Raw genomic sequence first — 16,076 nt, 5'->3', positions numbered from 1 at the left:
TTTCAGTAAGGATAGTGATGCAGAAGAGCAGTATGGAAATACAAAAGTCTGTATCTAAACTAGAAACAAAATTCAAAGAATTTAATGTAATAAAGTCAGGGAATGATATCATTTTTATTTCAAAATCATGAAAGAATTAGGGCATAAAGTTACAGACCTAGCAGCAAGTATTTTTAATAAATATGTCAAGTTGGGAAGTTATTATCTATAACTGGTGAAAGCAATCATAATGCCTTTCAAATTGCAATTTCAAAAAGATTTGGGAATTGATTTAAGCAGTTAATAACCCATTAGCCTGATCTTGGTTGTACTTAAGGATACAAGTACCTTGAGGGAAAGAGTAAAGACTTAGTAATAAATGAAAATGAAAAATACACGAAAAAAAGATAAAGAATAACACGGGTTTCTGAAACAGATTTTACCAGAATAACCTTCCATCTTTCTTCCACAAGATTGCTCATTTTCTTATTTTCTTTTTTTTTTTTTTTGGTGCCACAGAAGTGCAATGGATCTAATCTCTTTAGACTTCTGTAAAAGAGAGTTTTTAATTTGAGGGAAGTTAAATAGTTGAGCAGGGGATAAGATTATTGTGAGAATTGTAAAATTTGTGGAGATAGCAATGGAAGTTGCTGAAGGACTGGGCGTATTTCAATTGATATTTTTATGAATGACATTGCCACAAGATGCACACAATGAAATTTACAGATGACAAGAAAGTTGAAGAACTTTGTATCGAGATATCTAACAAACATCAAAGAAGGTAGTATGTCCCTGGCACACTGTAACACTATAAAGTCACAAGAACAAAGTGAATTGGCTCTTACAGACATTGGCATGTTCAGTTATCTCCTGGTAGCTCTTCATCACATGTGAAATAAACATTTAGAAATTAACTGTAATTTCTGCTTTGAGATGGGAAGTCATCATCACAAAGAAAAAAAAATTAAAACCCCTCTAATTCAGCTCTAGGATATATTAGGTGACATAACTCCAAGAGAGGAAATAAAACAAGAGGAATGTGACTGTCTGGAATATTGGGTATATTCTGGTCATTACGTTCAAGGCAGATTAATGTAAAATAAGCACAATGGAGAGAAGAGTTGCTGTTCAAAAGAACATAGCGTATAAAGCAAAAAGAAGCTTGCTTTAAAAACTATTCAGATATAAAAAACAAAGTGGGAGCAGAGCTGTATAAGATAAAGAAAAATGTTTATACAAGAAGAAATACAAATCACTATGACTGAATTTAAAGTGGGAATTAGTAAGGTTTTTAACCTTCATTACCTAAAAGGTGAGATCCTGGAAAAATCTTCAATTATGAGTCATGGGGAAAAACTACGTCATCAGTTTTAAGATACGACTTGAAAAATTCATTCAATAAAGTATCCTACAGCAATAGGAAACTCAACTCAGTGACTAGCTGTTGTGGTTTAACCCCAGCCAGCAACTAAGCACCACGCAGCTGCTTGCTCACTCCCCCCACCCAGTGGGATGGGGGAGAGAATCGAAAACAACACAAACTCATGGGTTGAGATAAAGACAGTTTAATAGGACAGAAAGGAAGAGAAATAATAATAATGATAATAATAATAAAATTACAATATCAATAGTAAAAGAATTAGAATATAGAAAACAAGTGATGCACAATGCAATTGCTCACCACTTGCGGACTGATGCCCAGTTAGTTCCTGAGCAGCTTTCCCCCGTCCCAGCCAACTACCCCCAGTTTATATACTGGGCATGATGTCATATGGTATGGAATAGCCCTTTGGCCAGTTTGGGTCAGCTGTCCTGGCGGTGTCCCCTCCCAGCTTCTTGTGCCCCTCCAGCCTTCTTGGTGGCTGGGCATGAGAAGCTGAAAAAATCCTTGACTTAGGATAAACACTACTTAGCAACAACTGAAAACATCAGTGTGTTATCAACATTATTTTCCTACTAAATCCAAAACACAGCACTGTACCAGCTACTAGGAATAAAATTAACTCTGTCCCAGCCGAAACCAGGACACTAGCAGTCCTAAATCTATGTTCTTAATTAAAGATGTCCTGTAGATTCTTTTTACATTAAGTATATTGTATTTCTCATGTGCTTTACAGCTTAAAGGGATCTCCTAAAAATGGTTCAAAAAACAGAAAATATTTAATGAAAGTTTTTTCTGACTTTCGTCAGCAGATATGCTTACTGAAGCACCAGGTTTTTAAATCTGTCCTACTGATACTATTACCTTTTGAATCAGGTACCAAAACTTAGATTTTAGGCATAAGTTATTTTGTTGAACCAGATTTGTTACACTAAAAACATTTTACAGGAGAAACAAGTATCTGTAAGATTCATAGGTATCCAGATGACTTTTTATATCTGACTCTGTAACTTTCTTTTCAAAAGTTTACATCAGGTTTTTCATATGTTTCTCAGAAGATATATGAAGAAGGATGATCCATCTGGCACTAATCTGGTTCTGTAACACCATGTTTGCTGGCCCAAACACAAAACACACTACTAATAGTAGCCCACACTCAAAGGCGTAATACTGATCCACAGCTTTGCACACCTGGAAACCATCACTGGCATATACACTCCACATTCAAATCACATCTTTTGATATATTAGATGCTCACATTCTGTCTTATATCATCCTTAGGCAGGTTTCTTTCCTGACAGAGATCTGCACTGGAACCCACTGGAAGGTTTTTCTTTCTTTCTCACCATGGCCAGCAGACAGGTCCTCTAGTGACTGTGTTAGGACTCACAGCAAATTTTGAACCTATTATTTCTCCACCAATAGCAAGCCCCTCCCAAAGCAGCTCCACTGACACACAGGACCAACTATCATTTCAAAGTTTTTTAACCTCAAAAGATCAACTATTACTCAAATTTTGTGACACTAATATGTGGAAAATTGTACTTTCCTTCAAGTAATTCATTTTAGTGAAGTAAAATTAGTTTTCTGGACGTGGAATTGCTCTCCTGCAAAATGAAATGGAGGTGCTGTGTGGAGAGGGGTAACCAAGGTGGGGAGGGCTTCTAGATGGAGTTGGGAAAGCTTTTAGAAGATTGCTGCTGGGACAAGAAGAGCCAGGAAGGAAGACTGGGACCTTAGGACTCATTTAGGAAGGATCTTCCTAAATTTTCTGCTGCTTCTCATTTAGTCTAATGGTCCTTTGGATTCCCTTTCCTGTTCTTCTTTCCCAGCAAGTCTGTGAGGCAAACAAAGCTGCCTCCTCTTGCTTCTTCTCCTTCTTTGCACATTTTCTTCCCCAGAAACAGGAAGAATAGTGGAACAAAATGTCCCTTTCCCTCTGTCCTGGTTTCGGCTGGGATAGAGTTAATTTTCTTCTTAGTAGCTGGTATAGTGCTGTGTTTTGGATTTAGTGTGAGAATACTGTTGATAACACCCTGATGTTTTAGTTGTTGCTAAGTAGCGCTTATCTTAAGCCAAGGATTTTTCAGTTTCCCATGCTCTGCCAGCAAGCAGGTGTGCAAGAATCTGGGAGGGAGCGTAGCCAGAACAGCTGACCCGAACTAGCCAAAGGGGTATTTTACTTTAGTTATTAAACTGTTCTTATCTCAACCCACGAGTTTTACTTTCTTTTCCTCCTCCCCACCCCACTGGGAAGCAGCTGCGTGGTGCTTGATAGACAACTTTGAGCATAAGAAGACACACACATCCACAAAGTTATCCTTAACCTCATTTAGCAATGAAAGAAAGACTAGCTCAAACGACTGTCTCAGAGCAAATAAAGTTGCTCTGATTCCTGTTGCTCAGATGATTGCCATTTTGAATCTCACTCTAAATAAACTGTTTCTCCACTGCTCTGGAAAGTGTTCTAGAAAGACTATTCTCCCTAGGCTAAAGCTAACATTTCTGAATACTTAAGTCTGACCAACAGGATGAGTCAACAGATAAGATCTACATCTCTGTGTACCAGTCTAGCTGAAACGAAAACAGACTTTGCTAAGTGAGGTCCTAAAATCCATATTATATCCCTAAAGAGACTTAACTAATAAAGGATTAAAGGCATCCTCCTGCTGGGACAGAGTTCCAGAATCAGCACAAAAAAGAAGGAATATGCTTATTATAACCTAAAATGATTTCTAACTGGGTTTTTAAAGGTAAGAAACTTCATGTGATTGTGCTTTCTCCCTTGTAGCTGCCCAACTTTTTCCCAGTCCCTTGTTGTAATTTTTGAGCCCAATGGCCAATTCTAACCTAATTTGACGGGGGGGGGGGGGGGGGGGGGGGGGAGGGGGCAAGTCTCAGAGAAATCAAAATTGTGCTGCCACTGAAAGAAAAGCGGTTTATGCTCTTAACCTGTTCCAACAGGCAGCAGCCATTCAGTCAGGCAGCACACATCTAACGCTGTCTAATAGCCATATCATGTGTTGCTTTTGACCTAGTCAAATAGGTAGGAATGAGAGAAGGACCTGAGGGTAATGGAGGAGAATCAGGACAAAGTCAGTTATGATGTGTCTAGGGAAAGTAGGAAATGAATAGGAAATGTGGTAGGAAATTAGGCTTTAATTCCAGTCCTCATTAAGCAGCTTGCTTTTTTACATTTCTCTAATCTGCATGCCCACAAGTCCAACACCCTTCAGATACTTGTATTAAGGAATTTTTACCTAACTTTTTTTTTCTACTCTAAAACAGTAACAAAAATATACATATAATACAGTTATCATACCCACACACATATTTTTAAATAAAAGTGTTTGATGTACAGTGTTAGGCAGTATTTTAACACTCCTGTCACGACTGAAATAAAATCCCTTCAGTGATAACTTCTAGATAATTTCCACTCTAATACCTCTCTGTCACTTAAAGAGGCAATCCCATCCCTCCTTCCCTGGCTGTATAGTCCCAGTCTCAGTGTTTTGCCCTCTCTGGCATTCATCTGATTCCTCAGTGAGCTGATTCACCTCCATAGCCTTTACCAAAAAATAGCCACTTTTTTGCTTGATAAGTTTTCTGCCAATTTAAAGAGTAGGATTGGCTCATGGAGGGATCAAACTAGAACTGATACAGAGGAGAAATTATCACAGGTTGGATGGGAGCGGGTGAGGAAGTGGAACTGTGCTTTTCCATGTCAGCCAACTGTTGGAACAGCTCAGCTGTCTACTCTAACCACAGCCCAAGTCTTAAAACTTTTTAGCAAATTTCATTTAAAACTCAAAAATATCTAACCTCCATGGAGATTTGTTCTGCTACATCTTATTCAGAAATTTTCTGTAAATCTCCTCTAAGCAAGTTTTACTTGAAGTTCTGAAAGACTTAAAGCCTTCAGGGGATACAGCAAATATGTGGAAGGAGTGCATCAAAACTATTCAGGTGTGGAAAATAGCAGAAAATTAGGTCAGTGTTGCTAGATGCTGATATTCAGGTTTCCCATCTTAGTCATAAGTACTCCATTTCACTCAAATACTTTCAGAATGTGCAACAGTCTCCAAATATTACTAATAATACTACAGCTCCTGGACTTAATATTTGGGGGTTTTTTGTTGGCAGGCCCAAAGGAATAAAAATCCAAAGTTGCTGAATAACCTTGACACCAGCATCCCATTGCTTTAATATGGTATTTAGCATCCTGAGATATATTAGAAACATTTTACTAGTGATATTTAGTATTCTTTGCTCAAAATAATTTAATCAGGACAGGACTGCAGGGCTTTTTGAGCCCAGAGAGAAATATTCAGGATACACATTTCTCTTTGGAGAAGTATTAGGTGGTGAAAGACTGGTTTTCAAAGTAGACATTTAGGAGCATATTGAGATTTTGAAATTGATTTGCCCATTCCATAATGGAACCATTTAATGTAGAACCCTGTTCTTAATTAAGAAAAGTGGTGATTTGTTACTGCAAAGCAGAGAAAACTAATGGCTTTGCTATAGCAAAGGAAAAAAGAAGTATGTTATATTTCAGTTACTTTCACTCTAATTTTTTCTAATTCAAAAAGATGAAAAAGTAAGGAAACTCCAGAGCACATGAAAATATTTCAACTAGCCAAAAAAGGCCTATTTATTTAACAGTTGGGAAAATGTTTTTGGGAAAAATAACAATTTATAAAAATGCAAACTAAGAATCAATAGTTTTGTCACAAAACTCATGAGCATGACAAATCTGCGTCTTTGATTTTGACATATTTATGAGAAAGCTAAAGGTGAAGCTTTAGCTCTTGAAGTTAATATGAATTTTTGTTGCTTTCAGGAAAGCTAGGTTTTCATAACAGTACATTCTACTAACAAATATTACACAAAGAATTCAAATGTCCTACAATAGTAATTAATAATTTAATGTGTGATTTTTACCTTTGCTATAATTCACAGAATTCCTATCTTTCTTTTCTTTTTGTCTTACCAGTTCAAAACTAACTATGAAAAGAGAATGTTTAAAGTAGATATTTCATCCAATGACACATCCACAGTGGCTTCCATATTAAGTAATGTGTCAGAAGCAATGGAAACCCTCACTCAAATGAAAGAGGAAATAGTTCCTGTTCCAGGTTCTGTAAATGGAGTGAATGCTCTTGGCTTGGTGGTTTTCTCAATAAGCTTTGGCCTGGTAATTGGAAGCATGAAGGAGCAAGGTCAGGCATTAAAAGACTTCTTTGATAGCCTAAATGAGGCTATCATGAGATTGGTAGCTCTAATAATGTGGTAAGTGCCTCTCTGATAAATTCCATATTAAGTTACTAACAATATTTTTTCATCACAATCATGCACTGGATAGCAAGTCTGTTTGGCAGGAAGTCAGACAATAAGATCTTAACTATCTTGTAGCTTTTTTTTTTAAATGAACCCAAGAACTGTAATTCTGTATATCAATAATTTGCCCAAACATACCTATTCTTTCAGTGTGTTTAGCTTTTGACACAAAAAAATCAGGATATATGGCAGAATTTGCCAAGCTTATATAGAGCCATTCTATGTCTTCATAAAGACAGAGATCACAACGGTATGCTATCAAAGTTTCCTTATAACCTACTCTGACTTCACTAAAGAAAAACAACAAACCTCTCCCATAATCTTATTTCTACACAGCAAGACTAAAAATAAGTATATTTTTTCCAGTAAGTAAAATTCTATTCTGCCAGGAAACATCTATACAAAGCAAAAATCTTTTCTCCTTCTTTATGAGCTCACTTAAGATGATAAAGCAGTGGATGAGAATTATTACTTCTGAGACATTTCTACATGGATTTGATGGCTGAAAGTTCGATTGAGATATGCTGCATAAATTTTGTTCTGTGGTAACTTAGTATAAAAAGACAAGGGGACATTTATGGAAATAAGGCTGTATCAAAAGTCCAGCTGCAGCAGGATTATGTTAGAGATTTATGCTCAGCACTAGCTCCTTCTTCATCTGTAGCTGTGCTTGCCGATAGGAAAAAGCAGATTATACCACCTTTGTTGCTGCCCCACAATGCAGCTAACCTCTGTCATACAGATGGCTTCATGCTAAAGTATTTATCCAGTGCCCCAATCGATAAAATGGGGCATGGCCAGAAACAGCTTGAAATCATCAGAAGTTAGCCTTCTGTGTGGGTTCCTTCCCCAAAAACATGGGAAACAACACTGGAGAGATAATAGAACTGGGCACTTGGCATAGTCTCCAACTATGTTGGTTGAGCCTTTGTTCATACAGACAGAATTATGACAGAATTATAACAGAATTAGCTAAACTAGCTTTTAAATGACACTTGAATTCCAAAGGGAGCTCATCTCCCTACATGTCTGAAAGGCATGCTATACGTCTTCTTGAAATCCTTACCAGATCCTGAATCCAACAGAGCCTATCAGAAACATTCACTGCTGTGGTTTCATCCAGGTTAAACTGTTAAGAGTTAAAGAGTTAAACTCTTGGGCTGCTTCTGAATAATTACAGTCATCCTACCAGCAAAATCCTACATTCATGCATGCATATAAACACAAAAGGTATGGATGAGGGAGTGGATTTCTACTTTGTTCAGTGCAATACTAATTTGATTTCTTATTTGCAGGTATGCTCCACTTGGAATCCTCTTCTTGATTGCTGGAAAAATTGTTGAGATGGAAGATATGGGTGTGATCGGTGGCCAGCTTGCCATGTATACTGTAACAGTTATCATCGGTTTGCTAATTCATGCTGTCATTGTCCTACCTCTTCTCTACTTCCTGATCACTCGTAAGAACCCTTGGGTATTTATTGGAGGCCTAATCCAGGCATTAGTCACAGCTTTGGGAACGTCTTCCAGGTATAATACAATATTTTAAGGTCATATTGTTTTTATAATATTATTGGTTTGAGAAACAATTTTGCCTAATGTAATTGGTTAACTCCATATTCAAATATTCACTTGGGCACTTTATTTCAGTTCCACTGCTCTCCAACAGAGATGATTATTATCATTATATTGATTTGAAGTCTATTTTCTATAAGAACCCTTGAACAGAGATGAAATAGGTCTGTTTGGTGATGCAGACTGTATGGCTGGAACCCTTGTGACTTTGATTAGCCTTGGTGTTTGAGATTTGTAAGTAGTTTGTAATGGCTTGCTGATAAAGGATGCTGCTGGCAAGGGAAGTTTTACATTTGTGCGTGGCAAAATGGAGCAGCAAACAGGAAGGTTCAGAGGGGATTCTGAGAGAGCTTGAGAGCCCTTCTTGGCAGGTGACATTCTGTGCTCAAAATCCTGATAGCCAATGATGGATATCAGGAATGCAATAGAAATGCCATTTTTGCTCTTTGTTGATGAAATCATAGGGACTTCATATGAATAAAAAACCTGTTTGCGTCTATGATGAAAAGAAACATCATTGTAATCAAATATATATTTCTACACCATATGACCTTTCATTTTAATAGATTTTAAAAGCATCTCTTAAAGACAGATGTTTTCAGTCAGCCATTCCATATAACTAAATTCAAGACCCTGGTGTTTGGGATTATTCTGAAGATCTGGATGAGACACTATTGGGACCATTAATGTAGAATCTGATTAAGTTTTGTATCACTGAAAAAACTCTTTAGGACTTTAAAAAATTATGCCAGTATATTAATGGGTAGAGAGGGAAAATTACTAATTTCACATTTGTCATTTTAATGTCAATCTTTGCAAATTTGTGGAATGCCTAAAAGGGAATTTGATTAATAATGATTTTAAAAGGTAGATAATATAACTAATGCCAGTCAACATAGTTTAAGAGAAAATAAACTCAGGGGGAGGGGGGGAAGGCAGTGACTGTGTGCTGCTTAGCTGCCTATCAGGGTTAACCCACAAGTGGTAAAATAATGTAATCGTCCATCAGAATGCCCTTTCCAGGGGAGCCAGCAAATAAAGATGAGAAAACATGCTGTTTGCTGAAGGGCTGAATAGCTCAATTTCTATAAATTCAGGAAAACAATGCTTAGGGGTGATTTAATCATAACTCGATGACATCAAAAATGGGAAGCGGTAATTTTTAAATAGATTCTTCTTCCTAGCATGCTAAAGTATAACAAAATCTGGTGACAAAATACTGAAGTTAGACACATTCAGACTAGGGACTACATAGAGAGCGACAGTAATTAACCATTGGAAAAACCTTCCAAGAGCATCAGGAGAACCACCATCATTAGAAGTGTTTAAATTCAGCCTTGGCATTTTTTAAAAAAATATTCTGATAGATCACATAAAAATTAAGACAATTAGAACAATCTATCTTGTCACCACAAAGCATGACATTCTTTTCTGTCGTGGTTTAACCCCAGCCGGCAGCTAAGCACCACGCAGCCGCTCGCTCACTGCCCCCCCACCCCTGGGATGGGGGAGAGAATCAGGAAAAAAAAACCTCGTGAGTTGAGATAAAGACAGTTTAATAGGACAGAAAGGAATGAAAAACAATGATAATGATAATAATAATATGACAATAGTAATACTAAAAGAATTAGACTATACAAAGCAAGTGGTGCACAATGCAATTGCTCACCACTCGTTGACCGATGCCCAGTTAGTTCCCGAGCTGCGATCCCCCCTCCCAGCCAGCTCCCCCAGTTTATATACTGGGCATGATGTCATATGGTATGGAATAGCTCTTTGGCCAGTTTGGGTCAGCTGTCCTGGCTGTGTCCCCTCCCAGCTTCTTGTGCCCCTCCAGCCTTCTTGCTGGCTGGCCATGAGAAGCTGAAAAATCCTTGACTTAGGATAAACACTACTTAGCAACAACTAAAAACATCAGTGTGTTATCAACATTATTTTCCTCCTAAATCCAAAACACAGCACTATACCAGCTACTAGGAAGAAAATTAACTCTGTCCTAGCTGAAACCAGGACATTTTCATTCCCTCTTTGTAGAATTTATATCATGTATTACCTTCTTTTTGTTTCAGTTCTGCAACACTACCTGTTACATTTAAGTGTCTAGAAGAAATAAATGGAGTGGACAAACGAGTTACAAGATTTGTACTCCCAGTTGGTGCTACAATTAATATGGACGGAACTGCTTTATACGAGGCTTTGGCTGCGATTTTCATTGCACAGGTTAACAACTTTGATCTGAACTTTGGACAGATTATCACAATCAGGTACAGAAGCCATTATTACCTACATCTAATAAAAGCACCTTTGTGATGGCTCCTTCTTGCCATTATATGTGGGATTAAACAAAAGCATCTAGAGCTAAAAATGAGAACTGCTACAGTAGCTGAATAACTGTAATGATTTACATCTTCTGCACAGAAGAGGCCCCCCAGCACATATTCTCCATTAGGTAAACCTTTAAAAAACTGTAGCATGACATACCTATCACTGGACTTAGTAGAGTCAACAAGAACAGTTTTTAATGACTTTTAAATTTTCTTTCTTAAGAACTCATGCACCTTTTGGGAGCTGTAGATTTACAATCAGTACCAGATAGTTTCTAATGCATGTACAAAACAGTAGCATAAGAGCATCACAGTGGCATGGTACAGTGCTAATGCTAGGAGATGTAGTGTTTTCCTAGTCATGATGGTCTCAGGATACAAGTAGAGCAAGCTGTGTAAGGAGCAGTAATACCTTTTATTACACCAGCTGATAGAGGTGGAGAAGATAGGTATGTTTTCAAGCACACAAGCCTTCATGTTTGAAATAGAACAGCAAACAACCCACTAAGTACCACTCAATGATAACTGATCTGCATTAATTTATTATGTTACTCAAACAGTTTAAGAGAAAAGGGTGATGGGTACATGTGCAGAAGAAAGAAATGTCAGCAAGGGGAGAGAGGGACACTGTAGGACAGAGACAGGTATTTTATCACTCCAAAACACTGAAAGTTCAGATATGGTGAACTGGGAATGTAGAAGATTTTCAAGCAGAAGTGCTTCTCTCCATAAAAAACATCAGCTTAATTCAATATTCAGCAGCAGAAGGCAAAACTCTGTCTTCACACTCCGAGGCAATAGTTCCATATTCATTAGTACTAGGGCTGCTCCCTGCCAAATCACCTGACAAAACAAATTCTTCCTAAACTAGATGTAAACAAGCATATTTCTATCAAGTTACTAGACTGTATGATTCAGGGTTTCTGGCAGCTTTGTTTTCTGATGGCTGAATGCCAACTGCTGGAGGACAGATACTTCACCTAACATGAAGTTATAGTGAGATGGACAGAGAATAAAAGTTCTTGCATTAGATCTGCCAGGACAAAATTACCTCCTCAGCTTTTCTTTTAACATGTTTGAGCTTGTGGAGTGAGTTTGTTCGATGGGTGGGGGCATGTAGCTATAATGTTTTTGTCTGGCCCTTAGCATCTAGTAAGGGATTTAACATCTAACAAAATCATGTTTCCAGGGTTCTGGATAAAGGTTTATTGTAAACATTTTGGATTAAGATCCACACTCCCCTGCAGCTGTGTAGCATTCAGATTAGGGACTGGTCTCATCTTTTTCTTTACTACTGAGCAAATGCTTTCTTGCTTCATACCTGGTTTTAATGTTTGCCAGATGATAAGGAGAGTTTATTATGGAAGTCAATTAATTGCTCTTGCCATCTCTTTGCACAGCATCACAGCTACAGCTGCCAGTATTGGGGCTGCAGGGATTCCTCAAGCTGGACTGGTCACCATGGTCATTGTACTTACATCAGTAGGTTTGCCTACAGATGATATCACTCTTATCATTGCAGTGGACTGGTTCTTGTAAGTATTTTTATGGAGTCACTAAGGGCTTAGACCATATTTAGAAGTGCAATAGCCAGGGACATTTTGGCAATACTGTGATCAGTGGTGTACTTCTTTTGCTGTGGAAGGCAGTTGGAAAGAAGTGTTAAAAATAATCACAATTTCTTGCGATTAATGTATTTTCTTAGAGCAGATGGTGAGGGGTGTTACTTAATGATGATTCCTCTTGCATGCAAAAGGGTTACTTAGAAACCTGGATCCTTAGGGTACTAAGAAAACTTTCAGACACACTGTAATTCAATCAACAAAGAATTGCTTTAGTCTTCTATTTTTCATAGGCTGTCAATGAAAACCTTTCCATCAGGCTCAGAGCTGGTTCAGACCCAACCCAGTTCATTGCAGCCCTGCTGACTATCTAATCCAGGAAAGGTTCATATGTCTACCCCATGGACACAGAATTGAAAAACAGTTGTGTAACTCTCTTATCCAGCCACCACAATGTATTGCCCTTCAGTTTTTCCGTTCCTCTGTCTGTAAAAGACTAACTGACACCTGTAGGTATATGGGGAAATCCCTTAGGTCCAGGAACTAAATCAAAGGCAGAAGGTTTCCTCCAACCTCTGTTTCATCTAACCCCTATTAGTTATAGTTTCCAGAGGCTTTTACCCTTCAGTCTTCTCAAGTGATCCCTGCAAGAAGTTGCCCATGTCATTATCAGAACATAATGTCTTCAAATGATTATTGGAACAGGTTGCCCAGAGAGGTGGTAGATGCCCCATCCCTGGAAACATTCAAGGTCAGGCTGGATGGGGCTCTGAGCAACCTGATCTAGTTGAAGATGTCCCTGCTCATTGCAGGGGGGTTGGACTAGATGACCTTTAAAGGTCCCTTCCAACCCAAACTATTCTATGATTCTATGATTCTATGTTTTTCTAACCACATGCCCACAACCTTATGTAGGTGGACGCTTATTAAATAACAGTGCCAGTCACTCCTCGTCAAGCTGCCTCCTACATCTTCTGGGCAGAGCCCTCTAAGATGGCTGAATTGTTGTAGTTTACTTTGAATCATTTTAGCAGAATTCCACCCTAAATTACTGACCGTAGTTTAGGGTCAGGAGGGAAATGACCCTAACAAGGTAGATTCTCATTGGCTTACATGTTCAGAGGATATAAACCCAAACCACCAGAGTATAGAAATGCCTCCGAGAAGCATCTGCCATATGCTCCCTTTGTCATCCTCATCACACAGCTGTTTCTTGCTGTGAAGCTGCCAAGAGTATTAACACATTTTGTGGTCCAAATTCTAGTATATTTGTTAATTTCTGTAGAAGGAATCATGGCATTAACAGTTCAGATAAATGAATATACATAAAATTGCTGAATCATCTAGTAGCTATTTAAAGGCCATTTTAACAGCTAGTCTGCATGCTTCCCTGAACAAGTGATCAAGTCAAGGCTAACTTACTATTTCTCCTTAGGGATCGTCTCCGTACCACTACCAATGTCTTGGGAGACTCCATCGGAGCAGGAATTGTTGAACATTTATCACGACATGAGCTAAAGAACAAGGATGCTGAGATGGGCAATTCTGTGATAGAGGAGAATGAAATGAAGAAACCGTACCAACTGATCTCACAAGAAAATGAGAGTGAGAAGCCATTAGACAGTGAAACCAAGATGTAGAGTAAAGAAGGCATGAGTCCAACACTACAAGTGTGGAAAACACACTTTTTCCAGCCATTTATATCTTGAATTCACCAAGTTCACTTATTCCTTGTTTTCTTCCTTTATGCTAGCACTGGAAAGAATTAATGAAAATATATTCCAAATTAGCAGCGATCAAGGTATATGTTGGCTTCCCACTTAAAAAAAAAACTAACAGGCAACAACACCGGTCCTGCTAGACATGTGCTAACTGAGGATAAATAAAGAGAGATTGTCAATTAAATAAATAAAAAAAAAAATCAGTGTATATGCTACTCAGTCCTGTAAATGTGTTCTTATTCTTTTTCTTTCTTTTTTTTTTTTTTTTATGAACTGGAAAGTAAAAACAGATAACAGAGCCTGAAAATGGTTTTATTTTTTTAAATACCTGTTGCAAAATTCCTAACATCTATAAACACACAATCAATACTTCTAACTTGATAACTGCAACCAGCTAAGTAAATTAACTGGGTTTTTGCTTTTTATCTGAAGTTTTTTTCTCTAGTGTTATATCCTTGTTCAAATACTAGCAGGACAATAAAAAGAAGGACATTAATTGAAAGGACAAAAGAGGAGAAGATATATAAATAAAGAAAAAAATACCCCCAATGAGCAATTTTATCAGCTGAGTTGAAATATTTCTGAGAAAGTGATTTTATCTGGACACAGTTTTTTGCATTAGCCTCAGCTGATCTTGACAAAAACAGCCTAGTCAGCTCCCAATGACTTGCAAACATTTATGTATGTATGGACCTCACTCTGTATTTGCCCCCTTAATTTCAACATCACAACCTAGTTGAATAATCTATGTGTGTTTTTGTAGGAGCAAGGCCCTAGGCTGTATCGACTCTGGGACAGAAAATGTGTCTTCATGTCTCTGAAAAAAAAGATAGCATGCTCTGGGTATGCCAATTATCTACTTAATAAGCAATAATAAGAATAGAAGGCAGTGCCAGCCCTCTGCAGAAGGTGCAGAAAGGTGAGATGCTCAGATCTTAAAGGGACTGGATTCTAAATCTGAATCCCTGAGACCAACAGGAGGTTTTCTGATTGGAAACCTCCCAAATGCTTGGTCATTCCACTGATAAATTATAAAGCTATTAGCTGGATTTACATTTTTCCATCTGGAGAAGAAGGTTCCCTATCTCAATGTGAAATTTCGAAATCCTTGTGTGTTTATCAGCAGCATCTCAAAAAGAAAAAAATAACCCTTTAGAAAGTAAAACTAATGGGTGCTTTTTTACTTTTTACTAGGAAAAATATATAAATTGCAAAATAGTAAATACTGTAATAAATGTTGAAATTTTAATTAGAAATAATTTTGAAGCACAATATTGTAGGTTTCTTTCAGGGAATAGATAAGGAAAGAATGAAAAAAGGGAGATAATGCACTTGTAATCCTGTGGCTTTTTTTGTTCATTTAAATGTTATTCCCTGATGAAGCCCTTTTTTAGAAATATACATTATGTATTTTTTCCTTTTTGCCTTGTGTTATTATAGAGGTTAAACTGGAAAGATTTATAATGCAGTTACAGTTGGGGGAATGAAGAAATATTAATCAAAAGGCACAATAGTGTTGAGTGATCTTTTTTATTTAAATGTTTGGTTCTCTTCTTTATCCCTCCCCCCACCAAAGAATTCTGATAGAAATGAAGGATTCCCTTGCAATGTCCCAGTTGCCACTCAAAAAGATATTCAATATGTTGCTCTTGTCACTAAAAGAACATAAATATGGTGTACAAGTAACTGTAGTGAAAATGTCAGCATGCTGGTTGAAGGCAAACCTTTTCCCATGTTTAGAGCAATGAAGCAAGACTGTTTTATTTAGGACTGAAAACTCCTGCCCGTCTTCTCCAGTTGAGTAACTCAGACAATACAAGCAGGAACTCTCCAGTGAATTAAGCGAGCAGGATTTAATACAGAGTATTGAGCAGTCAAACCTACAAAGCTCTAAATGAATCTCTGACTGAAAGAACACAGGTATGGGGTGGGGTTTTTTTGCTAACAGAATGCAAATCTAGGATACAGATAGATATTTTCTGATATGTAATTAGAGATATTTTTATATAGATACTGTATTCAGAATGTGTGTATAAATGTTAACTGTAGAATTTATGGCATAGCAATTTAATTTTTGTTAAGATTTTGTTTGGAAATACATTGCAAAGACAATGTAAATGGCTGTCTTTCTATGACATCAGCTGAGAAAAATGAATTGTGTCACAAAGAATGTGATCTTTTTTTATACTAGCTTT

General features: G+C 37.5%; 1 protein-coding gene across 4 annotated transcripts in view; it reads left to right on the top strand.

The window, feature by feature from the left end:
• Positions 1 to 13,800, top strand: part of LOC127029278 (excitatory amino acid transporter 1-like) — an 83,291-nt gene extending 69,491 nt beyond the window's left edge. For 2 of the 4 annotated variants that reach the window (XM_050914846.1, XM_050914844.1), the window contains 5 exons: positions 6,357 to 6,652; positions 7,996 to 8,229; positions 10,344 to 10,538; positions 11,999 to 12,133; positions 13,596 to 13,800. In XM_050914846.1, the coding sequence (XP_050770803.1) occupies positions 6,357 to 6,652; positions 7,996 to 8,229; positions 10,344 to 10,538; positions 11,999 to 12,133; positions 13,596 to 13,800 (1,065 nt within the window). The remainder of the gene's footprint in view (positions 1 to 6,356; positions 6,653 to 7,995; positions 8,230 to 10,343; positions 10,539 to 11,998; positions 12,134 to 13,595) is intronic. The other 2 variants (XM_050914847.1, XM_050914845.1) reach the window with 2 other exon arrangements.
• The last annotated feature ends 2,276 nt before the right edge of the window (positions 13,801 to 16,076 follow it).

The sequence above is a fragment of the Gymnogyps californianus genome, unplaced genomic scaffold, assembly GCF_018139145.2.
Source record: "Gymnogyps californianus isolate 813 unplaced genomic scaffold, ASM1813914v2 HiC_scaffold_92, whole genome shotgun sequence".
In the NCBI taxonomy this organism is placed as follows: Eukaryota; Metazoa; Chordata; class Aves; order Accipitriformes; family Cathartidae; genus Gymnogyps; species Gymnogyps californianus.
Note: the sequence above shows the minus strand (reverse complement) of the source record. Positions and strands in the feature narration are given on the sequence as shown.